Here is a 27,014-nt window from a genome sequence, read left to right on the forward strand (position 1 = left end):
AAGACTTGCAAATATAATATGAAACAGCCTTTCCCTCATCCGTTAGCACATGCAGATAGATGCCTGCATCATCAGTCAGCCGGGCTGGCAGGTAGGCATGTAGCTGACCGAGATGTGAACCTGGGCAGTAATACGAGGAGGCCCGGCACTGGTGCACCTGATTGGAGCTAAAGGGGATGTCTGTGACCTGGGGTCAGGGGTCCCTGAGCCAGTCTGGAGTCAATGGGTCCCCTCCACTCCACTTCAAAGCCGGAGGAGAAAGGCAGGAAGATCAAGGATGTCCACCTAAAGCAGCATGCGCATGTATGTGCTGCTGCATGCCGTGAATGACAATGCCCCTGACAGCCAGCTTGTCTTCCCCCGCCAGTTTCTACCTGTGCACTGGCAATGACACCTCGGCAGCAGAATAGGGAGCGAGAGTGTAGCTCATTGAGTCACCACTGAACACGACCACCAAGGTCTTGAATGCATTGTAATAATGCAGTCCAGCCATGTGTGCCACTGACTGTCTGACAGCTCACTAAAAGGAAAGCAGACAGCATATATCAATGCAGCCAATGCTCACTGCAAACATCTAATACTGGATATACTGTATAAATATGTCTTAGTTACAGCCCTGCTGCCCAGATTGAAGCAGGGAATCAGGGGCTGGGCTGGGTTTTGAGCTCAGAATCCCTTGGCTCGCTGTGCTTTCCACAACATACAGTGCTGTCCCCTTTGGAGTGTCTGAATAGCAGATCAAACAATCTGAAGCCATTCAAGAAACCAGCAAGCTGCCCTGAGGCTGATGGTGTGCTAACAAGGGACCAGCTTTGATGAGACACGCAGCCTCTTCCCCTTCCCAGCATTTCTTCTGTTGTAACTGTCCCAGCCAGAGTGGACAGACCCTCCTGCTTTGGGGACAGTCCAGAGACCAGTCTCAGTTCTGGACAGTCCGCAAACCCTAGACTGGAATCTTAAAGGCACAGCTTCAGTCCTCAGGCTGGCATTTAAAACATGCAGATATTGGATGCTATTCACAAAGGAAAATAGTAAGGATTGTCCCAGGCTTAGATGACCTCCCTTAGCCATCAACGCTTTTAGTGAAGTTTGTATTAGGTGTATTTACTCACCTGGGAGGCATGTTGTGTGTCTTTGTGTAGCCTGCTGAGTCCTGGCCCACACTCTAAGAATAGAAGGGTATCTGGCCATTCTTCAAGCATGTTGTTCTTCCTTGCTTTCTCTGGAACCCTTTAGGTTCCATGAATAACTATTCTTCTGTACTGAACAACTGAGGGGTCCATGTGAAACCAAAGGGTTCTAAGTAGAACTGTCAGGGTTTCATGCTTCATATTTGAATCTATTTGATCAAGTTGTTCTATTCAGAACCATATGGTTCTAAATTGAACAGTCTGGAACATTCTTTTCTCAGTGCAGGACTTCAGTCAGTTTGAGACACTGGGGCATATTTTCAAAAAGTTTACTCCAGTCTTTAATTAACTCCTATTTCATCTCTGCAAAACTAACATGAACCATGTAAGTCGTACAGATCTCTTAAGCACTCTCAGGTAGTTTCTCAGATTTGTGCATTTACTGCAGCATTTCCATCTTTCAAAATGCATTAATAACTGGAGCGAACGCTTTGAAATAATGTATTAAAATGATATTGAATAATAAAATGATGCTTTGAGATGGTGTCTGTCTAGGATGGAGACAGCCCCCCCTCCTATCTGAAAGGTAGAAACGCAGAGCTCTCCTCTTTGAACAGACAGGGTCATTTCCTTGGAAGGGGCTCTGTTATTCCAGTAGCCTTTGTAAAGAAACCAAGTGGCTACACTTCAGACGGGCTCGAGGCTTCACAGAGAGCTCAGGCTGTCATCTCAGCAGGGGAGGGAGGCGCTCCTGCTGGGCTGACACAGGCTGAAAACAAACAGAGCCTCCCATAGGGAAAGTGCTACAAGCCCCTGCTGGGAGAGAAAGGGACAGCTTTATTAATTACAGTACAGGAGCTGGCTGCGTTACCTGTCTCACCACGCTTGGAAGGCGGTAGTAACCCAAAGAGAGTCTGATGAGAGATGGGCAGCTCTCAGCCCTGGTTACTGATTGATTTTTTAACTTTCATCCAGTATTATACAAAGTTATCGTGCCTTCATATTACACCTTGGTTTTTACATAATTTAAAATACGACACTCTCTTGCACATGCTTTTTATAATAGTGATGGAATGAGACACACAAAATCTGGAAAGCTTTCGTTCAGGCGTATATAACAGGCAGGTAGCTAGACAGCGTCTACACCCATGTATCTGCATTGCACCTCCGCTATTGAATTGGATAATGATCTATAATTGCAGGTTCAAAGCAGTACAGCACAGTTCTCATGTGTTTGACTCCAGTGGAACTGAAGAGTAATTGCAAATGGAGTTTAGGATTACTATGTAACCAAAGCACAAGCTGAATTTCACCCATTGTAAAAGACCATGATTCATGAAGGATTTACATAGTAATTCTCAAAGCGTTTTTGTCCCACAATTTCAAATTACCACATCATGTATTGTGCTTTTCCATGATCTGCTACACCTATGCATTGTACTGCTTGGCTAGGCTTGCTGTGCTCTGCCATATAGATTTCTGTTTTGTTGTAACCAGATATACTCAAACAGCATTCTAGAAGCAAATTGCAATTGTGTGTAGCTTTGACTTATTCAAACAAAGTTTAAACTAAGAGTCCAAACCCAGCGATAGATGTGAGCGTTCCCATTGTGCGCTGCAGTAGTGCAAACACAATTGTTTTACACAATCAGTACTAATCACTTAATGATTAGATTGCAGATTTAAAACACATAGGACTGAATTCTCAAATCTATTTACTCCAAATCATCATTTGCACCAATTGCAATTCTAAAGTAAATTTAAAACACAGTAAGACTGTTAGCGAGCTCCAGCATTACATGTCCCAGTTGTTTGTTTCTGGTTTGTAACTGTATTAGGTGAAAATAACGCGCTAATAACAATTTGGTGTAAATAGCTTGCACTGCAAATCAGAGACTGCTGAATTTGTAAGTAATGATAAAAGTGCTAATTTCATGAGAGGAAATGCATCAGAAAAAAAGGCTGTGAATTTCTAGGAAGGAGGAAACTCAACACCCACCCCCTTCTCGCTTTCATCTTTGAATGAAACCTGCTTGTTCACATTTGCATTGCTAATCTGTGATCTGCTGTCCTCTCACCTGACCTGCGCTGACAATGCGGTTTGGGTGCCCCCTGGTGGCAGTGACTGCAACAGAACCGCACCGGCGCTGAGGAGTTTAAAAACGGGCTTTGAGCGCCGTCCTGTGGTCATTTTACCCAACATCAAAAACTGATTTTTTTTTTTTTTTTTTTTTTTTTTTTTTTTTTTTTTACTTTGGGTTTAATTATAAGAAAGCTTGTGTGAAATAGTTTGAGATTTTTTTTTTCTTTTTTATTCGATAAAGATAAAATCGATAAGATATCAAAAAAAAAAAAAAAAAACAAGGGAATGGTAATAACGTGGTGATTGTCGATTATTTAGCTAATGTGGCTGGAGTTTTTCTATATGAATGTTATGTGAGGGGGCGGGGGTGCGAAGCTCCAGGTTCCACCTGACCTAAATTCTGCAGAAAAGAGGAAGGAGTGCGGTATTGAGCCTCTCTGAGCAGCTGTGTTCAAGGTACCTGTCACCTAAAGAAAGTCAGACTACTCAAGCACGTGTGCTGAAGGATTTCTCTAATCATGAGAGCTGGCGAGGGGCAGACCCTCTGTGGGAACCTCCGCAGAGACCCTATTCCTTCAGTGCCAGCACACCAAAGCACTGACCACACACATTCGCAGCTTCAGGGTGGTGGCATCGGCACAGAGGGAGGGGGCACTGTCAGGTCAGCTGGGATGGCAATGCAGATATTGGGCAGAAATTGTAATAATGTGTGTAATACAATGTTCGGGATACGGGATATTTCAAAGAATATTTAACATGGATCCCCAAGCAACATAGAATCAGTAAAATTGCTTCCAAGTAAAGCAGCATATCTAAAGCGTGTAACTACGTGTATTTTACATGATGTTTTTTTTTTAATCAAAGAGAGTACCCTTATTCAATCTGCGCTCCAGTCCACGTTAGTGTCGTTGCGTGCACAACGTCATACTGTCTGCGTTTCACTGTCTTGGTGGGCAGGGTTTCGGAAGTTGCTATACTGTCTTCGTCGCTAGCATTCAAAATCGTTTCCGTTGCAATGGTGAGAAATTGTTTTTGGCTGCTCGATCCGCAGCTGCTGTAAACCCGTGCAACTGTCAAAATAAGTGACAGCTAGTAATGAAGAGGGATAACCGAATGACCGCTTCGCAGAGTTTAATTTCTGCAGGGATTGCAGGCGTGTTTAGTAGAACGGCTACGTCTCCGCTGGACGTCGTTAAAATTGTAACGCAAGTGGGAACGTTTCACAGCAAAAGAGGCTTGCTAAATGCTTTCCACACAGTCTACCAGAAAGAAGGGCTCCGAGCTTTCTGGAAAGGGAACTCGGTGGCTTGCATTCGTCTAGTTCCTTACAGCGCTGTTCAGCTGGCAACTTACAACAGGTAAGAACAACCCGGCGTTTAAAATACAGTTTCCACAAAACTGTCAAGTAAAGAAAAAAAAAACGCTATAGATAATGGAAGATAACATTTGTGCATGCCAGTGTAACAGAAATGTATACAGTTTATCATTAATGCGTTTCTAAACGAACTTTGTGCTCATGTTTACATACGTGTTCCATATATGGCTGTATGGTTGCGTATTTAATGCGCGATTCTGTTCTTATTGGATCAGAAAGAATCAGAGTACAGTAGATTGCTGTTATTATATTATGCAGATAATATAAATAAATCGCGACACGTCTACCGGTTGTGGTGGTTCTCGTTCCCCGCTAAAGTGCAGATCGGTTTATTTATTTATTTATTTATTTCCTGAATTGGATTTGTTTTCATATTTAGAACTGGGTTACCCCCGTTCCTTGCCATTCAGGGGCGCAAAACCACCCACCCGAGTTAGAATCACGCCTGCTGTCGCTGTCCAATCCGGCCAGGCAGAATCGCTCATGAGATTCCGACGTCACTTGATACAGGACGCTTAGTCATTGGAACGCGTTAGCATCGATTTCCAGGAATCTGGTTGTTCCAGGTTGTGATTCGTGGCATGTGGACGATGCATGTCTCCGTATAAGACTAGTGTGTTGTTGTTTTTGTATCCGTTCCCATGTGAGGCAGTCATTCATGAAAGTGTCCGGGTGTCTCATTACACTGCCTGCTGCAGTACAGTGTCAGTTAAATGATGTGTTGCTATTTTTACTTCATGGATGATCTTTGTGGTAATCAGTTTAAAAGCACTGTTCATTTGTCCCAACTTTAAAAGTGCATGACAGCAAACAGCAGCAATCCTTCGGTTTAGACAGGCATATGCAATGCAGATCCCCATGCCAGATTCTGGGCATTCAAGGAGGCCCCTATCCGTACACTAGACTGTGATCAATAGTTTCTTGATGTCTCTAATTTGGCGTGTTGATAAGGTGCTTGTTTAAATTCCAGGTTCGTACACCTGCACATGGATGACCTGGGTCATATTTCCCAGTGGAGAGCCATCGTGGCTGGAAGCGTGGCCGGAATTGTAGCTGCCCTGGTGATATATCCCAGTGACGTCGTCAAGACGCGTCTGATAGTGCAGAACAGCCTGGACCCGGCCTACAGGGGCGCGCTGCACGCTGTGCGCTGCATCCACAGGAAGGAAGGCTTCCTGGCTCTCTATCGGGGGGCCTCCTTAACAGTCATGGGTGAGCATTCAAAGCTGAAAGAACTGGAAACTACAAGGGAGACTTAAATTGACAAACAGCTGAACCCAGGCAGGTGGATTTTCGAAGTAGTGTTCCCACGGGCCATTGAGCTCTTATGTGTAGTGATTCTGACCCACAATGTGTAGCATGCATGGCTGCTGTGGAAATTGTTTGTCTTTACAGTAAATTACAGTGGCATTTTTTACAATGATATTTAATCTGATGTCCAAGAACTATAATACAGCAGAATGCCACAGTACTACAAATATATATCCCTTATAAAAGTTTACCCATGCTTTTCCCATAGCTTAGTGTATCCTGGTTTGCTGTGTTTCTTTAATATGCCTTGCTATTCTTCATAGTGCTTACCTGTGCTTTACCACACTTTGCTATATTACTCCTTGCTTTGCCTTTACTGTGCTAAATTTGTATAAGGGATATAACCCTGAAAGGAGCTTTAAAAAAACTGCCACTCTTAGTTCCGCACAATTCTCTCATTGGCCCAAACAAAAGTTTAATATCTTAATCCAGTAGGTGGCGGTACACGGCTGTGCTAATTGTGCTTTCGTTTTGCAGGTGCTATACCGTTTTCCTGTGGCTCGTTCTTGGTCTACATACACCTGGATAAACTCTGGGGTGAGCCCAGTGTCAGATTCACACCACTACAGAATTTCATTAACGGCTGCCTGGCTGCAGGGGTGGCTCAAACACTCTCCTTCCCCTTCGAAACTGTGAAGAGGAAGATGCAGGTACCCCCTCTCTCCTGAACCATGTCATCAAACACCCTCATCGCTAGTTTAACCCTAACCCCTCCCTTACCTGAATCACCTTCCTGAACCATGTCATCAAAGGTCATCAAATCATCAAATCGCTAGGCACAGAGTATGAAAACTTTGGTGGGATCTGTAATCTCTGAACTAATCTTCTCTGTTCATTAATAGACGCTGTCGTGGTTTTGGCTTGCTTACTCACTCTTCGGTATCCAAGCCTGGTTCTGGCTCTCTCTCTCTCGCACTCACACACACACAGGGTGCTGAAGAGCTTCATCATGACAGATGTGTGACAGATTACTGTACTATAATAGTAAATGGGAGAAAGATAGCTTGTTCAAGTGACAGAGGTGGATTGTCTTCCCATTTAAAAACATGATAAGCAATGTAGATTGACTCAGTGGCGGGCTGTCATCAACAACCACTGTGAATCCTGCTTTATGCATTTACAAGCTCCAGCCACTAGAGAGCACCCTAGTATCTTAGCTACAGTTTGATACACAGTACTGTAAACTGTTTTCTTGCTAAATGTTTGAAGTACCCTAGGGTTATCCAGAAAGACAAAAAATACACAGGCATACCTTCTACAGTAGTCACATGCTTTGTAATTTGGGGAACTTACACATAACTTCTACTTTTGCAACAGTGTTTCTTTATGTAGTGGTTTACCCATGTGAATGCAGACCATGCTAAACTGAAGTGTGGTGTTGCCATTTCAAGATATAATAGAATAGACAAAGCCCTCCAATGCATACAGAACATAGAGGATCATTACTGGAGTCACTCCGCACCATTGCAATCCCTTCACTGTCTCATTACCTCCAGGCTTTCTAACCAGTGGCATTCAAACAATATTTGTGGCTGCTCCATTATGCAGGCTGCAGTACGTACAGTGCTGTAACAGCCTCTCCACGGTTGTTCTGGGGTCACCTCTTTGTAAATCATGTTTTACTAATGACCTCCGAACACTTCAAACTGAGAAGTTATTGGTCTCATGGGTGTGGGCTAGGGTCACCGAGTCTCTTTCAGTATAATTTACTTTGAAGGCTATAAATGAACCTGTAGTGCTGCACATAATGTTCCCAGCTGTTGTAATCAGTAACCACTCAACGATCCTTGTACAGCGATCACAGGTCAAAGACTGCTTTCTTCATGGCAGGCAGAAGGTACAAATCCATTGTCTCACTGTACAAACGAAATGCTGTTCTCTCTTACCCAGAGCGTTGGTGCTGTTGTGTAAAATCAGTGCACATGAAATGTTTCTATAACGTGCTTTATGACACTCCAGTCCAGTTAAATGTACAGGATAGAAACTGAGAAACAGTGAAGGAACATGGCGCCTGGAGTTCTACTCTCATCTTTGTGTTCCATTGGAATTCTGCTCAATTCAAAAATAGCCTCAAGTTTGAAAGTACAGAGCTTTCAGTGGCACGATAGACTCCCAACAAAAGATTTCTGAGATACCATCTGTATCAAATTTAATAGGGATTATTGCATCGTAGCTATATCATATGCAATCTGCAGAAAGAAACTGCAAAGGTATTGTTACAAATCTTTATTTATTTATTTTAGAATAAGGCTGTTTCTTTTTTCAGACAGGTGTCATGCTAGTGCAGGTGTGATTTCCTGATGTGCTCATCAGTGTCTTTGAATGACTTTGTCTCCGTCCTTCATTTTCCTTGGTGTCCGAAACAAAGCAAGCTTGTTTGTTTACATTTACCAAAGGTAGCTTGCTCACACTAACTGAAAACAGACCTAATGTTTAAGGTGACGTCATAATTCATTGACGTCATAAATGACCAGAGCGAATGTCCAGTTTATAAACTGTCTCAGAACCCCGGGATGGAATTGTTTTCCTGTAACTCACTGAAGAGGCCCATATGTTATTTTTTTTTTTTATAATATATGGATACCCTTGTGATGCTAATATTAAAGAAGACGAGGTTCAGCAGTACAGTTGGGTTTTTTAAACGTAGTGTTTCAATCCTGTACAGATGTTGTTATCCTTTAGTGCTTCAGCTTTATTTGGATGATTGCCTTTACCTTGTTTTCATTTCCTGTATGATTGTACCAGCTTTACATCGTGAACCTGTCTGTACTGTGAGTGTTGTCGAGTGATTGAAAACGAGACATTTAGTGTTTGAATTGAAAGTGATGGTCTCGAGGAGTCGAGTAGGTCAAAGTTCAAGTATATTTTCCTCTAGAGGAATTATTACTTTTTGAATGTGGGCAGAGACACGCTGTATGACGGGAAATGTATCATTGTTAAAATAGTGGTAAGAGTGACTTGTCAGCTAGAAGACATTGAGATAGACAGAAAATAGTAATGCCTGCCTTAACACTGTCAATAGGGTGCAGATCCACCATGAGTAGCTAAGATAGCACTAATCACTGCATCTAATTTGTATACGGAAGCACCTGTCAACTGAGCCCTCTGTCGGTCTTGCACTTCATTTTGAAATGAACGCTGCCCATTCACACATGTGTAGAGCAGTGTTCGGGATGTTTTAAAGCATGGTTGTTTTTTTAGGGGTCTTCCTAGTCGAATAAGCATCATTGCTGAGACGTGTTCATCTTTCTTCCCCAGGCTCAGAGCCCTGTCCTGCCCCACTATGGGGGTGTTGATGTTCACTTCACCGGCATGGTGGACTGTTTCAGACAGGTAGTGAAAGCGCAAGGGTTCCTGGGGCTGTGGAACGGGCTGACTGCCAACCTTCTCAAGGTGAGTCCAGCTTTGCTTTACCTGCTGTGAAAAGCCTAGCTATTTGGAACAAATTCATACCACACGCTTGTCATGCACACAGTTGTAGTCTTTGTCTGACAAAATGCAATGTCAGTAGCTTTTACATAACTTACAGTAGTATATAAGTCATGTATATAAGTTATCAGGAATGGGACAAAAACAGCCCCACCCACTAAACTGGTTTTCTGGAGGCATCGTGCGCAGGGCCCTCTGTTACCATGTGTCTTAAATAAAAAGGGATTTTCGGTAAGCAAAAAAGCTTTGTAAAATGACTTTTGCTAAAATCAGGCACAAAGAGTGAAAAAGCAAATAAATAAGCACAGCATAATGAATTGTATCCCCTGTGAGAGATTAGCACCATTCTACAGAACACATCTTTTAGTAGCGGATGTTTGTGAAAATGCTGCCAGGAATTGTAGACCAGGGGGGTTGGCTTGATCAACTTATAACTTGCCGGAGCAATGTAAAAATGATCCAATGAATTAGAATGAGATCAAATCAACCCCTTAGACAAATATGATGCTCCCACACATTGTCACAACTTATAGGCACTGATCCCTCCTAGAGAACTTTCCCAGTTCATTCTGTACCACTTTCATTTCAATTGTAAGGCTTTATGTTTCATGCCGAAGTGAGACTTTGGCTACAGCAAGTTTTTGTGTCATTTTTAAATAGCTGAACATATTTATATATTATTAACATTTTTTTATTTATTTTTTTTTTCAGATTGTGCCATATTTCGGTTTAATGTTCAGCTCTTTCGAGTTTTGCAAGCGCGTTTGCCTCTATAAAAACGGTTACATCGTGTCTCCACTCAGTTACCAGCTGGCACCTGGAGTGGACCAGAGCCTCAGACCTCAAGAGCTGAGAGAACTGAGGAGGTTGCTGAGGAACAGAAGCTTCAAATCGGAGCAGTCAGCTGTGAGCAACAGGTGGTGAGGCTGAGCCTGGGAAAAGCAGCAGCGACTACAGCATTCGACCAAGCAATACCTCTCCTGCCAACGCACTGAAGATGCAGTTTTTTATTTAACTCGAGATGAAGCTCATAATCAGATGTAGAAGATCAGGAAGAAGAGTTATTCTATTACTGAACTCTTCTGGAAATACGTACAAAGACCTTAAAGACTCTTCTAGGAATTTTCTGTTACCCTCTTGTCTCAGGAGACAGCAAAAAAAAGGGTTTTTTTTTTTTTTTTAATCTGAAAATGGTTTGATCTGAAAATGGTGCCAAAGCCTCTACAGTCATTCATGCTTGCTTTTGAAATGAATGCATTTTAACATTCATGTGAAAGGAGAAATCAGACTGCACAAAACTTATAACAAAAAAGTTACAGCATTCATTTAATAATGATTATCTTCCGAGCTGTTTGTTTTGATTCCTGCGGTGTTAACTCTTCTATTTTCTGTCCCCACGGGGCATCGAAGGTTTTTAGACTCAAAGAGTTATCAGTTACTCGATGCTCTGTTTTAAAATCTGGAATCTACAAATTTGAAAAGCAAATCATCCAAACCTGTAACGGCTAGGCTGACACTCCTGGACTGACTTCAGGTATGTTCTGCTTCAGCCACATCTAATGCAATGCTGTCATCTTCACACTTATTGCTAACTGTTGTTTAAATGGACCTTATTCACAAAGGTTTGAGTTATTCCAATTTTAAAAAACAGTTTTTTGGATTTAAAAAACAGTTTTGTATACAATAGACTGATGCTAGAACAGATCATGTAATACAAACCTTCATTTAAATCACCAAAATAGACATTGAAAAAACTGTATTTAAATAACCTCTCGCAAACAGGGCCCAGTGTCCCATGAGCGTGGATTTCTGATGTATTTCATTACTCTTTGCAATGTACAATTTATACTGTTCAGTGCTGTTTTATTGATGTTATATACTGCTGAGTACAACTCTTTTAATACTGTATTTATATATAAAATCAGGTGTTTTTCTGGAACAAACCGTGTTATGTTTTTTTTTTTTTTATTTTAATTATTCCATTCAGGGATCTGTACCTTTTGAGGGCAGCCATGCTGTCAAGTTCATTGCAACATGCTTACAGGCCGCTAAATACAGGCACTAGGGTAGGACAGAATATTAGAAACACATTCAATTTAGCACTGGCCTTGGTTTGAATGAGGAGTCACATGACTGAATATCTTGCTATGCACGTGTCTTGTAATGAACTGTACTAAAGCTGCCTCCCTGTGATTTCAGTCACAAGGGCAAGGTAGAGTTAGACAGAGGTCTGGGGATCAGAGCTCAGTTGGCAGGGGTTTCCGTTGGCTGCACAGTCTCATAAGTGATGGATCTGCAGAAAGATGTCCTTAAAGTTTCGTTCACTGTTTGAGGGGTTAATTTATTCCAAATTGTTCAATCAAATGCAGAGGCTGAAGTAATGACTTCCCCTGCTTCTTCGTCAGCTGGTCTCACAGGCAGGGCTTGTCCATAGGGGTACAGTTGGAGGACTACAGCAATTTTAACACCAACTGTAGACTGCTTATGGAGTCACAGGATCCTATGCAACATCTATTAGGAGCTTATTGAAATGAAATTAATTTCTACACCCCAAGCTCCAAATCTACAGGAAGCTGTTACAGGCTGCAGCCAAAATAAAAATAAAACAAAAAAATAATAATAATAATTACAATATCCAGCTAACATAACAGCTCTTAATTCATACCTCTGAAGCAGTATCAAATTGTGTCATTTATATCCTTTTTCATATACCTTTAATTTTTAACCTCGGGTGTTACACTTGTAACCGCATTACAGTGAAAGAGCTGAGCGAACAAGTAGCTGGAGGTCACAATGAATGAAGGTCACTCTTGAAGGTCCAGCTAAAGCTTCTATGTATTAAACGCAGCGGCAATGTCTGTCTATGAAATGTGGAGAAAGGTTCAACTTATACACTTGTTGAAAATGTGGTGTAAAATGACGGTGAATTAATCACAGTTTAAGATTAGTTTTAAATCATTATCTACACACACACACACACACACACACACACACACACACACACTCAATTCTGTTTTTGTTTGTGTTCTTTGGTTTTGTTGGTCCGTTATGACGTAATTGTGTGAGAAAATCGATTGAGAAATACAATGCTTCCAGTTTTATCAAGATACATAATTTCATACACTTTCCCGAAGCGTTGTTACTCTGTTACTTAGCAACACCGTTTTGTCAACGTCACGATACGAGCCCACCGCTTCACTCCGCCCTAAAATGCCCCTAGGGCCAATTGCATTCCTGTTCGCTGTATTCCCGTTGTTTTCTCGCGATTGTTTCCCATTTAAAGTCTTTCTGTCCTGTAAAAATCGTCCATTTCGACAGAGCCGGCTCAGGGCTGTAGGGTCTCCTCATCTTCCTCGCACACCGCTGCTTGAACTAGTAGATACGATGTCTGACGTGGCTTTGTCGTTCGCCAAGGACTTCCTGGCTGGTGGCATTGCCGCTGCCGTCTCAAAAACAGCGGTGGCACCGATTGAGAGAGTCAAGCTGCTTCTGCAGGTAAGCGTGGTCTGTCATCGTTTCGCTGTGAGGCGAGGATTGAGAAGTGAGACCGGCTTCTGTACGAGGAGCCGCACTGGGTTAGCTTCACAGAGACGACAGCTATTGAGATGATCCCTGTCAAGACCAACAGCGGAGCATCAATTGCCACTTTTTGTATCATTGTTATTTATATCTATATATACGTAGATTTTATTTTTATTTTTTTTTTTTAAGCATGACTAGCCGGTGATCAAATAAGCCTTTCTTCTGCTGTTTTATCTAGTGTATTGTATTATGCCGGTTCTGTTCCCTGCCGTGTTGTTATTTAGTCGTAGTGGGGCAAGGGGTTTTCAAATTGGTTCCTGTGTGTTATCCCAGTCTACACCTTTACCCGAAAGTGTAGCAGTCCATACCAGCAATCCGTGTTCGTTTTCTGAAGAAAGGTCACCACTGATTTCTGCTTCCAACCCAAGGTCGGGACAAAGGAGCGGCCCCAGCCAATAGAGCCTGTAGTGACAGGAAGGGGCGTTTTCGACGATGATTCGTTGGCATCTTTTTAGAACTGCAAATTCCGCGAACTGTTTTTTTTTTTTTTTTTTTTTTTTTATTTTATTTTATTTTATTTTATTTGGGTTTGCAGTACCAACTAACAAGCGAGAATGAAATTATACAACGACTTTACTCCATGAGAACACGGTTGTCGCTACCGGCAATAGAGAGCCGGTGTTCTGTCAGTAAAGCACCTGGTTCCGGCAGCATATTGGCGAGTTTTATCTATGCATGACATTTGTCACGCTTAAATTTCCCCGCAACATTTTGTAAAGGTGTGTGTTTTTTTTTTTAAATTTTATTTTAATTCTATTTCGGCAGGTGCCCTTGCCAGTAGTAGTCAGCCGCTCCATTTTGAATTAATCAACATAGTGGGAAGCAGCAATAATCTCTTTTCCCTTGGTTTCGCAAATTTTGGCAAAACATAAAATTTAATAACGTGATTACCTTTTCTAATTCATTTTTTTAAAACTTTAACAATTAATTGCATATCTTTAACAGATTTCTTTTTTTTTTTTTTTTTTTATGTATTTGGTTGGTTAACTGGGAACATACAATGAATGTTTTTGCAAACTGCTTGTGTGTTTTTGTTTTTCAGGTGCAACATGCAAGCAAACAGATCACAGCTGACAAACAGTACAAAGGTATTGTTGACTGTGTGGTCCGTATTCCCAAAGAGCAGGGCTTCCTGTCCTTCTGGCGTGGAAACCTGGCCAATGTCATCAGGTACTTCCCCACTCAGGCCCTCAACTTTGCTTTCAAAGACAAGTACAAGAAGGTCTTCCTGGGAGGTGTTGACCAGCGCACCCAGTTCTGGAGGTACTTCGCTGGTAACCTGGCCTCTGGCGGTGCCGCTGGTGCCACTTCCCTGTGCTTCGTCTACCCGCTCGACTTCGCCAGGACCCGTCTGGCCGCTGATGTTGGCAAAGCTGGTGCCACTCGTGAGTTCAGTGGTCTGGGAGACTGCTTGACGAAGGTCTTCAAGTCTGATGGCTTCAAGGGTCTGTACCAGGGGTTCAACGTCTCCGTCCAGGGTATCATCATCTACAGAGCTGCTTACTTTGGCGTCTACGACACGGCTAAAGGTAAGCCGCCCACAGAGGAACAGGAGGTAGATTTCTTAGCATGACATTTATATTGTGCAGTATTATATTCTGTGGAATTGAAATTGTCATCTGTGTAAACTAATGCCCCCCCCCCCCCCCCCCTCCCCCAGGTATGCTGCCAGATCCCAAGAACGTTAGCATTCTTGTAAGCTGGATGATTGCTCAGAGTGTGACCGCCGTCGCAGGTCTCGCCTCCTACCCCTTCGATACCGTCCGTCGTCGTATGATGATGCAGTCCGGGCGTAAAGGAGGTAAGTTCAGGTCCAGACCGTGCACGCACCCAGAACAGCCCCTCCACCTCGTATGTAGTCTTAAGTTGGTGTCATTTCTTTTTTTATATTTGGCGATCTCTATCTTAAATGGAACATTTGCTGGGTGGCAGACCTTGTTCTTTCAAAACCATGCAAATATTCCTTTGAGTCTGTTAAACTGGAGCTTCCTGGCATGAATCCTAGTGGTCCACCTCCATGGGTAAAATGCTATAATTCAACAGTGTTTTTTTGCATTCTTGTGTAGTCTTATGTAGATCTGCACCTATTAACCTAAGGGTGGATTGTCCTGCTTTGTGTGTAAATCAATTTCACAGTACAGTGCTTCCTGATAACTTGCATGAGGGTTGTAAACCATGACCAAAAGCATCATATCTTTCTTGTGTAATTCAGTGGAATAAACTCTATTTCTTTCAATTCTAGCTGATATTATGTACAGTGGCACAATTGACTGCTGGAGGAAGATTCTTCGTGATGAAGGTGGCAGTGCCTTCTTCAAGGGAGCCTGGTCCAACGTTCTCAGAGGCATGGGTGGGGCCTTTGTGCTTGTCTTGTATGATGAGCTGAAGAAGGTCATCTAAATTTAACTGATTTGTTGTGAAATGATGTGTTTATATGTAACATATCTCTGTACATTTTGGAAGGACATAAATTCCGCCTTATTTATAGGGACCAGCTAGTTTCATACTAGTTGAACTGGGGGAAACAATCCTGCTCACTTGATCTCTTTTTACTTTACACCACTTTTTATTTTTCATTCAATGTCATCACCATTTGAAATGCCCTGACCCCAAGAGCTCTACCTCTACAATTTTATTCAGCCGGTCTGTTTTTAACCATAACCTTAACAAAAAATAAAACTCTTAAATTAACTTAATTTGCATTTTGTACTGTTGTGTTTTTATATATTATATTATATTGGTGCGTGGGTATAAAGTGTTGCAGTGAAAGTTCCAAAGAAGCAACGACCCAATGATCAGATTAAGGTAGTTTTTATTTGTGAACAGAGTAGTAAATACTGTCATCTTTGAACTGGTACAGCACCCATGTTTTGGCTCTGGACACCTGTTGAAAACTCAGATGGATTTTTGGAATGTAGTAAAGTCAATCCGTACTTCGTGCTTTATGTTGGCTTAATGCCAACACCAGCTATTTGTAACCTATGCCAAGTGTAACGAATTACATGGCAGCCTATAATACAAGGTCCAGTATGAGTAGTGGAGGCAGGCATGCTGTCTGTGCCAGAATTACTCCTGTAGCGTAGTCTTAAGAGCCTCCATTTGATAGTAAACTCCTGGCACGTGCATTCCCTGGTACGTATTGCAATCAGTGTCGGGCGGCTTCTAAAAATAGCATATTTTCTGTTCCCTCCCCCACACAAGTGCATTCTAATGCAGCTTGAGTGGCCTTTTAACCCGTTGCTGCTGGAGTCATTTCCTCTCGACTGGATATACAGATCCCCTTACTCTGGATCCTAGCTAGCCAGTTCATACAAGCCATATGTATACTGTCTGATTACCAAACAATGCATTGCAACCATATGGTGTACAGAAGGTTCTATACAGAAGTGAATGGTAATGACAGTTTTGCTGTAAATATGGTTTTATATAATCAAAGACTGTGAAAGTGGAGGGGTGGGGCTACATTCATTTTGTGTCTTTCATTTTTACATTCCTGCAGGTTGAGTGTAAACCTGTTCAACAGTAAGGAGAGAAGTGTGGCTGTATATGAGCAGTGAAGTTTGGCCTGCCTGTAAATAAATCATGAGAGAGCACTAACAATGTGGGACTAGGCCTGGGAGTACAGACTTTAATTTAAAAGCATGTATGAAGAATGATTGATTCATTTGCACTGTGGTTCTTTTAAACTAATGTATCATTGTTTGTTTGCCATAGGGGCCTGTGTTGCTGTGTTAGAATGAGCCTGGGTAAACTGGTTGCAGCTGCATCTGACTTTCAGCTCTTGTCGCTCCCTTCCATGAGGCAGAGGAACCGGCTCCACATAGGCCTTGTTGTTTGTGTCAATCTGGTTCAGCCTTAAAATGGAATTCCACTCATTTCTCACTAACTTGAAGGTGCGTCGCACACATTTTCACATGGGAGTAAATCCTCATGCTCTGCTAAGAGTTACGACCATGGAAAGTGAACAGTGCAGTAATGCCATATTTTAGGCAATACGCTTGGCAAATTTGCAACGCTGGTGTGGAGATTTAGGGCACTGAAGTTGACCTCCCAAGTTTTATTACATTGCTTGAGTCCCATCAACAGCAGGATCATGCAGCCTTCACACAGAAATTATGGTTGCCATGGAAACAAAAACTGAGCATGTAACATGAACCTAATGTTTTTATTTCTGCATAGTGACTTTCCATTCACACACCCCTATAGCAGAAACATAAAACCCTGTTTATAGCATCATGATCCATCCACTAAGCAAATAGTTTCTTAGTGGATGATTGCAGTGTGTTTTAGATTGGGTTTTCTAGATGATGAGAGCATGTTTGCAAATGCTGAGACATGTTCAGATTGCCATTAGCAATTGTGCTTAAAACCCAGAGGACATTGGTCTGCATCACAAATCTCCATGACAGAAGGGTAGGGGATTGTACAGGTCAGGACGGAGATGCGCTCACCTGCAGAAGATCTCAGGGTGCCCGCCAGCATTGTGCCTTTAGAGCACTAAATTCACAAGCACCAAAATAAAGACGAAGTGACTGATGCCTTAAAAAAAAAAAAAAAAAAAAACAGTACATAATGGAGCATCAATCAGGACTCTTGCAAGCCACCTTGACAGAGGCACAGCAGTTCTGGAAAGTTATGTTATGTTAAATGAGTGCTGACAGCGGTAAGCAAGGATTTGGCTTTGCTTGGGAGTGTTGCACCTGTTTGAGATGCTTGCAACCTCACTCTGTTACTTGACAGCACAGCTGAGAGTTTACTACAGAAAACAACACAAGAAATACGCAGGAAGGTTACAAGTCTGCAAAGCTTTTGCAATACTAAGATATTTGGTTAATTCCCTATTCACTGTTACCAATACAATGGCTTGTTTCATTCCCACTACTGTATAGAATTAGTTCATTCATGAAAACAGCTTCAGTGAGGGTGGGTATTTTTCCATATTCAACTGTATATAATGTTTTGAATTCGTGTTACAAACAAACTGGCACTGTGTGTGCATGAGTGTTTAAAATAGCAGCGGATTACAGTGGTGTGGTTTTGACTGATGAGAACCAGCTGAAAGACAACGAATCCCGCTGAACGATCACCGCCGAGAATGAGGCTGGAATTGACAGACTGTACAGCAGCGTCCAGCGAGCGCGCATGCTCTGCACGAACTCCGCAGTTGTACTGACTGCAGTGTTTTCCAAGGGCTGCTAGCTGCAGAGAGAGGACATTTAAGGAAAATATTTAGACAATTTTGGTTCTAATTATATTGTTTTACATTCTTCAAAAGTAGTACAGATATCTAATATGGAAAAAAAAAACTTTATCTTTTAATTAAAAAAAGAGCACGCTAGTGCTGACACACGTGATGTCCGCTTTACGTCAGAGCAACAATAAGCGCGCATTAGATGGACTTGACAAAAACGTCCTTCAGCGGTCCTTTGATGAAATCAGATGCGTCCATGTGCTGTACCGTGCACGATGCATGTATCTGTGACATTGTGGAGCCTCGTGGAATTGTATACGTTCCTTTTAGAGTTTTAGTCTTACGGTGTCATGCAGATTGTCCAGCCCCCGGTAGCAGGTACAGTCGACTTATTGTTTATGCCCAAACTACACAGTTATTAATGCATTCTGGACGCTGTATTATTTGTATACTGGCCCTTTAAATGCACAGATTAGCCCTGTTTGACTGCTGATGTCATCTCACAGAATATCAACGCGTTGGAACGCTGTAATTGCATAAGAGAATGTGGGAGGAGCACGGAAAGCTACCATCTGGGAGTCATTTAGCAATATACCGGCATTCGTCATAAATCTGTCGGATTTCTCATTGCCATGCCTTTATTTTGTCAAATGATCAGAGCGCCGCAGTCAGCTGAATTTGAGCGCTGTATTGACTGAAGCTGGGACAGCACAGGCATCATCACCCTCCCCTTACCACTAATATCACATAATGATTGAGCAGCTAAGCAATTAAATGTACATATAAGAACGAAACTACGCGTGAGACGCGCATTCAAGCGTACTGCTTCAATGTGATTACATACAGGCAGCACCTCCACGGCCCCCGCATTCACCCACAACTACACCAGCGTATAAAATAACTACTAGCATTGCACAGCGTAGTAATCGTCTGAGTGTTCCTTCAGCCAGAAGCTCCGTACAGTCACCTGATCGGAACAGGCTTGTGAGAAAACACCCTTATCTCTCTTTCACAACGGGGAAAGGTCAGTAAGGACAAGCTCTCCCTTTAAAATAATGCTATGTATTGTTTCCCTTTGCACTGCGTTTTTATAGTCTGTAGTTCTTTGAGCTAAATCCATTCAAATGATCCGCTGTCCACTTTCAGATTTAATACTTGTTAAATTGATTACAATGTTTACTTTATCATACATAAATGCGGGTGGGGGGGGGGGGGGGGGGGGGGGTTTTCTTTTATTTCTCTTAATATAATATAATTATATTTAAAAAGAAAAGTTCTAAGAGACAAGTACTACAGTCGGAAGAGAACTTGAATGAAAACGATGCACTTGATTGTAACAATACAATTCAAAATTAAAAACGCTTTTACTCATGGGGGGGGGGGGGGGGGGGGGACTGTTAAAAACACATTTTGACCAACTTCATGGATTTTAAAATGTGTAATACTGTTAAAATATTACTATATCAAACTTTCTCTACAACTGTAAGGGAACTCTATGACTTTTTCACGAGCAGGAATGCCTATCTGAAGGTCATCCCTTTGACGTAGATGAGTATGTACAGAGCGCACACTGAGTGCTACCTTATATGGAGAGCAAATCCGCTTGGAGCCCGTTTAGCTGCTGCATTGGCTCACTCCAGCTTGGGTCAGCGGGAGCCTACCGTTTACACAAATGTAAATGCAGCGCCACCTTGTGGGAAGAAGAAGAAATGAGGCTTGCGATCTAAAGCATTCTTCACCTGCAGAATGTGTCTGCTGATTTGAGGAACGATTGAGAGTAACTGTTGGGTCATTCCAGCTCACTTGATAACCCACATGTGATTAGAACAGACTGCCAGGGTAGTCGTGCACATGCAGAAGAAGAGCTGTGGCGCCCCTGTCTTGCACTGTGAGAATGTGCCTGTAGGTGGCACTGTCGCGCAATGTGAGAATGTGCCTGTAGGTGGCACTGTCGCGCATTGTGAGATTGTATCTGTAGGTGGCACTGTCGCGCATTGTGAGATTGTATCTGTAGGTGGCACTGTCGCGCATTGTGAGAATGTGCCTGTAGGTGGCACTGTCGCGCATTGTGAGATTGTATCTGTAGGTGGCACTGTCGCGCATTGTGAGAATGTGTCTGTAGGTGGCACTGTCGCGCATTGTGAGATTGTATCTGTAGGTGGCACTGTCGCCCATTGTAAGAATGTATCTGTAGGTGGCACTGTCGCGCATTGTAAGATCTGTAGGTGGCACTGTCGCGCATTGTGAGAATGTGTCTGTAGGTGGCACTGTCGCCCATTGTGAGAATGTATCTGTAGGTGGCACTGTCGCGCATTGTGAGAATGTGTCTGTAGGTGGTAGTCGTGTGTCATGCTGTGCTCTGTAAGATCTGTGCATACTTCACTAAAATAATACAGCATAAAAACGGTGTTGACTTGCAGGTGTGGGAAGAAAATGAGGATTTGTCTTTCACCATTCACATTAAAGAGATGACCCTTTCCAGTGGAATGTGAAACAGACCCTGACTGCATTTCAGCGGCTTCTGAGTTGTTTGGAAGAGGTGAATGCAGTGGTGATTTGATCAACCTAAACCCAGCTGCGATGAGCCACCCCTGGGTTTTATTAAAGCATTTTACAGAACTTACATTGAGATCTTGAGATAACCAGAGTGGTTGGCTCCCTAGTGCTGTAAAATTATCCTATTAAATCCAGCTGTAGCTAACCCCAGCCATTTAGCCACATAAATAAGCAGTTAGTTTTGTGTTAAACACACAATGGGTCTAAATACAACCCTTCCATGTGTGTTTTCTTCCTTGTCCTTCTATTTTATGAAACACACTGGCAAGCTGTGTGCATGCATGCCTGACTGTTTGAATATGAGTTGAGGTTGACTGTGCGAAACACTAGCTAGTGCTGTGGTGTAACCAGAATATGAAACTGAGTCACACACACAGCTTTACACCCTCTCGCTGCAATTATAAATAAAGTTACATTTACATTCAGTGGATTTCATTTATAATTGATCATACCACATCTTATATGTATAATTTTTAGGGTCCTGATTTATCATCCATTTCTGATATTGTGGAAAGCTGGCGGCAGCCTGCTGATGACGAGTTTCTAGAAAAAGCCAGACTGCAACGTGAAGATGTATTAAAGGTAAGTGTGATCCTTGGGAAGAGGTCAGTGTGATCACACATGATTTGGATAATTGGCTTTTACCAGCCCACAGCACATCTTCTCTTCCTCAATGTCTCTCCTCAGGAGCTGGTATTGAATCACCCAGCTGGGCAGAGTAAGGAGCTCTTCAGTTTTCTACAGCCCCCAGAATCCCTGCTTGAAAGCAAAGAGCCTTTCATGGAAGTGTGGAGGCTTGTGAGCAATGTAGTTTCCTTCTTCGCCCCTGGCGAGAGGGAGGAAGAGGTGAGGATGTATAATTCTTTTAAAGATGCAGTTTAAAAGGTTGATCTATTTCTTTGCACACAGGAGCTAGTGCAGAGCTTGATGATGTGTTTTACAGTATAACCTTCACCTGCTGCAAGTAGATGGGGTAACTGACAGAGGGGGTGCTGGCTCAACCGGAGACGAGGTCTGCAGGGAGGACGGCGCCCATTCGGGAGACAAACCAAATCCGGATCAGTCCAACATAGCGTATAGAGCCCTCCTGATTGGATCAGCTGACAGTGAGTGTAATCTATCTGACTCTGAAGACTCCGAGATGGAATGCTGTATTAAGGATTCCGGTTCTAAGGCATCCCTTCCAAATGGAATCCCCCCTTGGAATTCAGCTGATGTGGTCAACTGTAAAAGGTTAAGAGTCAAGACTGAAAAAGGACAGGCTAAACTCAACACCAGGCAAGAGACAAAGACAGAGAAACCTGAGAAGGAAGCGACCAGAGTAATTTTTGAGCTTTTAAAAGAAATAACTAGTAAGTTCAGCATGATACCTTGAAACGGTCACAGGGTTACCTTGTAAGAAGGCCACAGAGAACAGTTTTATTTAACCTGTATCCTGATCTTCTGTTTCAGATAATTCATTGCTTGTACATTGTTTTAAATTGATTCCATCTTCCTATCTGGCACTGTAAGTTGAACCAGGTTTTGTTTTTATATTGATTTGGTTATTAAATGCAAGGTGGCACACAACAAAGTATTTTTTCCAAGTCTGGCAGAACGAGGACCATCAATTCCTGTTCTCTTTTCTTGAATGGGAATGATTGTATAGTGAAGGTAACAATGCTGTGCTAACCCTTGAAATGTAGGAATAACTGATTCACTGAGTCAAGTGCGCTGGGCTTAAAGGTGGTGGATTTGATGTATATTCGTGCTGATTTCTAAAATTATTACTGCCCCAGGGATGGAAATAAAACTAGAACTCGATTAGCCCCAGTATATAGGGAACAAGCTCAGGTGTGTCTTATAAACTCATAGTACAATCTAGCAAACTGCTTTGCAATGGGAGTCTTAGTTGCATCACTGCTTATCTTATGCTCAAATGACTGCAGAGTTTGTGACTGACTTTCCATTCTGGAATACATTACAAGTTAATAAGTATAATTCAATGAAGTGCTTGAGGTCAGGGTTTTAATTGGTCCAATTTATGAATTGAGTACACGATTGGAGCCAATGAAACAGTGGGCTTCTTTGAAACTCATTCGGTCCTCTGATCCCAGGAAGGTGTTTTCGAAGCTTCACTTGGACGAGAAGCAGGTGACAGCCCACGTTGAGAACCTCTGTGAGAAGCTGTGGCCCAACGGAATACCTGCTGAGCCTAGCCCGGAGAGAACTAACACAGAGAAAACCCAGACCAAAGAGAGGGTAGAAGAACTGCTGCTGAAAATCCTGTCTCCATGTGAGCAATCCTTTGAGACTAGCCTAGTAGTATTTTTTTTACCTGCACATTCTTTTGCAAAGAGCCAGTGCATTGAAATGCTGGGTGTGTATATTTTTTAAAAACATATTTGATGCATTGCCAAATGTTAAACTACTGTATGTTCCTGGAAGAGTGCAGGACTTATAAACAATATGATTAAGAAACGCCCCATACAGCAAATGTGGTATTTCCACTAGTGGCAGGTTAGTGGTGCAGGCCAGATATTAATTTAAGAGGTATATTGAGGCAACATGGGAGTTTTAAAAAGGTTAGCGGGATGTGATGACTGAGGTTAGTTGATATTTCACAATCAAACCAAGTTACTCCTTATCTAGTGAAACAGATAAGATCTTTAAGTCGAACTTGGTGCTGATTAACTCTGATCGGTGTTCATTTTACAGATGGCTTAGTCATAAAAGCCAAGCATGTGAAGAGCGTGTTCACCACCTTTCAGGATCTGGAGGCCAACAAAATGCTGCTTTATGTGTGTGTGTTTCCTGAGAAATACAGAACAAAAGGAGGCTCAGGATTTCATTCAAGTGTGCAAGCTTCTTTATTGTTGAGGCTGTTGCCGTCCTCTCTGAAATGTTTATTCTCCCTTATATTATAAAATACCAAGAATAATCTACATGCCCATTGTGATGCTTCAGTGTTTGCACACCATGGTGCAAACCTTTAAACCGTGGTTTAGAATACACTGAAGCTTGCTTTCCAGACATCATGCTACAGCAGTGAACAGAAACAGCTGGCTAGCTGAGCAGACTCTGCATCTTGGCAGCCCTGAGAAATAGGATGTGTTTGACTCTGTACAGTGTATGTGCAAGACATTTTCTGCTTTGCTTTCTTCTCTTTTTAGATGCTGTTTTTGTTTCTGTGTAAGGTGCTTGTGCCTGGAGACGCATCCTTGACTACACAGACAATTCCCTGGCGGAAGAGACCCCTTTAGCTAAACCCATGCACAGGGATGACAAAAATTCTACTTACAGAAGACAGGGTCTACTCTAATGATATAAAGGGTGGCAGGTCTAAATACTGCCACCTTTTAACTCTATTACCAGCTGGACTTTGCTTATGAGAGTAAACACTTTTGTATTCCCTAAGGCAAAAGTCATGATACTTTTATACGGTTTTCAAAACAAGTTTTATATTTTGTTAATGGATTATATTTGTCAAAACTGTGTGTTAAGTCACTTACAAAATGTACTGTGCATTTCTTAAGAGAGTTTGAGCAATGGTTAAGATTACAAGTCAATGCTGCTTTGTAATTCAGCCCGTACGTGGCTAGTTTCACAGACCCTGATTAGGGTTAATCTTGGGCTAGTTTACCAAATGTAAACATGAGGCAGTCCAAGGTTAGTAACAGCTTGGTGTCTGAAACCAGCTGTATATAACTGAGAATGCAGTCTTACCCACAGACACAAAGTTCCATTCCTTTTTAATATTAGATTACTTTTGTACTTTTATGTATCAAAATGTGTTGTCCTGAATTTATTATTAAGATGTGTGGAAATCCTAAACTGTAAAATAAGAGATTTGCATTTGTATTAATTTTTTTTTTTTTTTTATTAAAGCTGGGTTTATTTTCCTATAGTTACACATGGAATGCAGAGGTTCTTTTATTGAAACTGCATAGCAAGAAAATGTTTTGAAAGGACTTAATTGCTTAAAATAGAAGACAAAACTACTAATAGCTGCAGAATTATTGCCTTTACATTTAAGCTAATATATATTTCAAAGATATACTGTAATTGACATGCAATTCAAATATACACATGTGTATTGCATGAATGTAAAAGCACATAATTGTCCCTCTGACTGCTGCATATGTGGACTGCACAGAAGTGCAAACACATTGACACATGTTATCTGCTCCAGATAATTGAGGATTATACTGATTAGCTGCGTAACTCTTAGGCAAACGGACTGTGCAATTAACAGGAATACACTACCTCCAGCAAGATGAGCCTTCCTGTTGAACAGCAACTAATACTGGCAATATTCTAAAACTTATCTGTAAAATTCTGAAAGTAAAGTAGTGCAGCAATTGAAAAGAAAGTCATATAACTGGTATATATAACGTCCGCCCTGGGTTTTTATACACTGTTACAAAATATCATTTGAATGTGGCTGTTCTCTATTACAATGCAAACAATTGAGCGTTACACAAATATAGATACATTGTTGTATTCTGTAATCATGCCAAGTTATTATTATATTATCATATTTTGCAAATACTGAAAATACAGTATGTGATAAGGTGAGCCAAATTAGTACCATCATAGTGGCGGCCAAAAATATAACCCGCACAGATGCAAAACAATTTGAGAACATGCAGCTCCAGAGAACTGTGGAACCTCTACATAATTGCACCTGACCCTCTGCACGTTTACACACAAGTTTCTCAGACCAGGTGAACATCTGAACCAGAGTTCGGAAAGGACACGTCATTGGCTCGGTTCGGTTTGTTCATTAGTCGATCCAGTTGTTTTAATTGCCCAGCAGAGGCGTGTAACAATAAAGTATCGCAATAATAATAATAATAATAATAAATTGTACTAAATATCAACAGACAAAATAACCGACCTCTTTGGAAGAGACACGTCGCTGTGTACGTTTTACTTTTCATATTGTAAGGTTTATTGTTTAAAATGAATGAAGTTGGACTGATTCAAAGCCACCCCTCTGTTGAGTGGAGTGGTACGGTCTGTCGCTATCCTGACTCGGGGAATTGAACGCCGGGTGACGATTGCGCGTGTGGGTTCAGGGCTTTCACGATCATTCACTCATAAACAGCGCTGCTGCTTTTTTCTTTTTCTTTTTTTTTTTTTTTTTTTTTAAAACCCCCAAAATAGTTTATGTTTCATTTTTAATTTTTCTTCAAGATGTCGACCCCAGCTAGACGGCGTTTAATGAGAGACTTTAAACGGTAAGAACAACAGAAAAAAAAAACCGAGGGATATCGGGCGTTTTGTAGAGACCTAACATGGCGACTTTTTCTTAAACTGTGTAAATACAGTATCCGAGGACTACGCAAATTCCGCAGCGCCCGTCACCGCGGAGTCTGTGGAAGTTGCCTGCGTTTTTAGCGTATCTTCGATTGCGGGATAGGGAAGAGAGTGTTTTTTTACACTAGTCACACAATGTAAAAAAAAATGTGTATATATATTTGTGTTTTAATTATTAGATTGCAAGAGGATCCCCCCGCCGGAGTGAGCGGCGCCCCTTCGGAAAATAACATCATGGTCTGGAATGCAGTTATATTCGGGTCAGTTTCTTTTTTTTTAATTATTTTTAATATTATTTTATTCAATGCCCTTTTATTTTCCAGGCTTATTTTTTAAGTAAATTTTAGCCAAGTTGTCCCGGTAGAAAACGTCATTATATTTTTTGATAATGAAAAAAAAAAATAAAAATGACACGTCAGCTGTCCGAGAACAAAACGCAAAGAAAAGTCGGGACTTTATATTTGGTTTAACGATCGCGAACAACACCGACAGCGACATCGCCCTTGCACCATCTGCTTCTGTGGGTGATACTGTAAGACAAGCAAACAGCGTTATGTTTGTGGCTACCTGTACATATTAAAATGCGTACCGTATTCATACCCAGTCTCATCTTACCAGAGTAGCACTACTCACAACTGTTTACGAGATGCCTCGGCCTTAAGAAAATAAATATATACATTATGTAGGCTTGTCAGAACAAATGCTCGCTGCTGGACTAATGCGATCTTTTTCATAGTAATCTCCCGAGGTCATTTAATCCGTGTAGTTCAGTAGGTCTTCTATATAGTAAAGTTAACCTAGTATGCATACCACACCCATGTGCACTACAGCAATTACGTGGGGGAAAAAAAAGATTCACCCACACCGCATTTTAATTCTAATACTATTTGCATTGTAGATACTAGATGGTAGATATTCACCCCGTTCCAGTAATGAACCTATGCAAGTTTAGCTGGTAGCTGACCCAATTGCCCATGTGAACCCAATGCAGTTGATCTTATGCGATAGCTGTGTTTTCGTTGAGCGATAGAGCGCTGGTTTTAGCTGCAGATGAAA

At 41.8% G+C, this 27,014-nt stretch overlaps 3 protein-coding genes across 9 annotated transcripts; all 3 read left to right on the forward strand.

The window, feature by feature from the left end:
- The first annotated feature begins 4,177 nt into the window (after positions 1-4,177).
- Positions 4,178-10,399, forward strand: slc25a43 (solute carrier family 25 member 43). Of its 2 annotated transcripts, none has more exons than XM_041219565.1 (5): positions 4,178-4,571; positions 5,559-5,800; positions 6,377-6,549; positions 9,158-9,292; positions 10,132-10,399. In XM_041219565.1, exons 1-5 carry the CDS (start codon positions 4,309-4,311, stop codon positions 10,321-10,323), a joined length of 1,005 nt encoding a protein of 334 aa, XP_041075499.1. In that variant the 5' UTR covers positions 4,178-4,308; the 3' UTR covers positions 10,324-10,399. The 2 variants fall into 2 exon arrangements, with proteins under 2 accessions (XP_041075499.1, XP_041075498.1); XM_041219564.1 differs by having other exon boundaries at positions 4,179-4,571; positions 10,040-10,346.
- A 2,222-nt stretch (positions 10,400-12,621) lies between these two features.
- slc25a5 (solute carrier family 25 member 5) lies at positions 12,622-15,606 on the forward strand. Its single transcript, XM_041220023.1, has 4 exons — positions 12,622-12,823; positions 13,953-14,439; positions 14,571-14,711; positions 15,153-15,606. The coding sequence occupies exons 1-4, from the start codon at positions 12,713-12,715 to the stop codon at positions 15,308-15,310; spliced, it is 897 nt and encodes a 298-aa protein (XP_041075957.1). The 5' UTR covers positions 12,622-12,712; the 3' UTR covers positions 15,311-15,606.
- A 3,104-nt stretch (positions 15,607-18,710) lies between these two features.
- LOC121295430 lies at positions 18,711-27,008 on the forward strand. Of its 6 annotated transcripts, none has more exons than XM_041220025.1 (8): positions 18,711-19,125; positions 20,522-20,640; positions 21,135-21,239; positions 21,345-21,503; positions 21,601-22,009; positions 22,110-22,164; positions 22,754-22,932; positions 23,355-25,796. In XM_041220025.1, exons 4-8 carry the CDS (start codon positions 21,438-21,440, stop codon positions 23,561-23,563), a joined length of 918 nt encoding a protein of 305 aa, XP_041075959.1. In that variant the 5' UTR covers positions 18,711-19,125; positions 20,522-20,640; positions 21,135-21,239; positions 21,345-21,437; the 3' UTR covers positions 23,564-25,796. The 6 variants fall into 6 exon arrangements, 3 of the variants coding, with proteins under 3 accessions (XP_041075959.1, XP_041075961.1, XP_041075960.1); XM_041220027.1 differs by having other exon boundaries at positions 23,810-25,796; XM_041220026.1 differs by lacking the exon at positions 20,522-20,640.
- The last annotated feature ends 6 nt before the right edge of the window (positions 27,009-27,014 follow it).

The sequence above is a fragment of the Polyodon spathula genome, chromosome 20, assembly GCF_017654505.1.
Source record: "Polyodon spathula isolate WHYD16114869_AA chromosome 20, ASM1765450v1, whole genome shotgun sequence".
Classification (NCBI taxonomy): Eukaryota; Metazoa; Chordata; class Actinopteri; order Acipenseriformes; family Polyodontidae; genus Polyodon; species Polyodon spathula.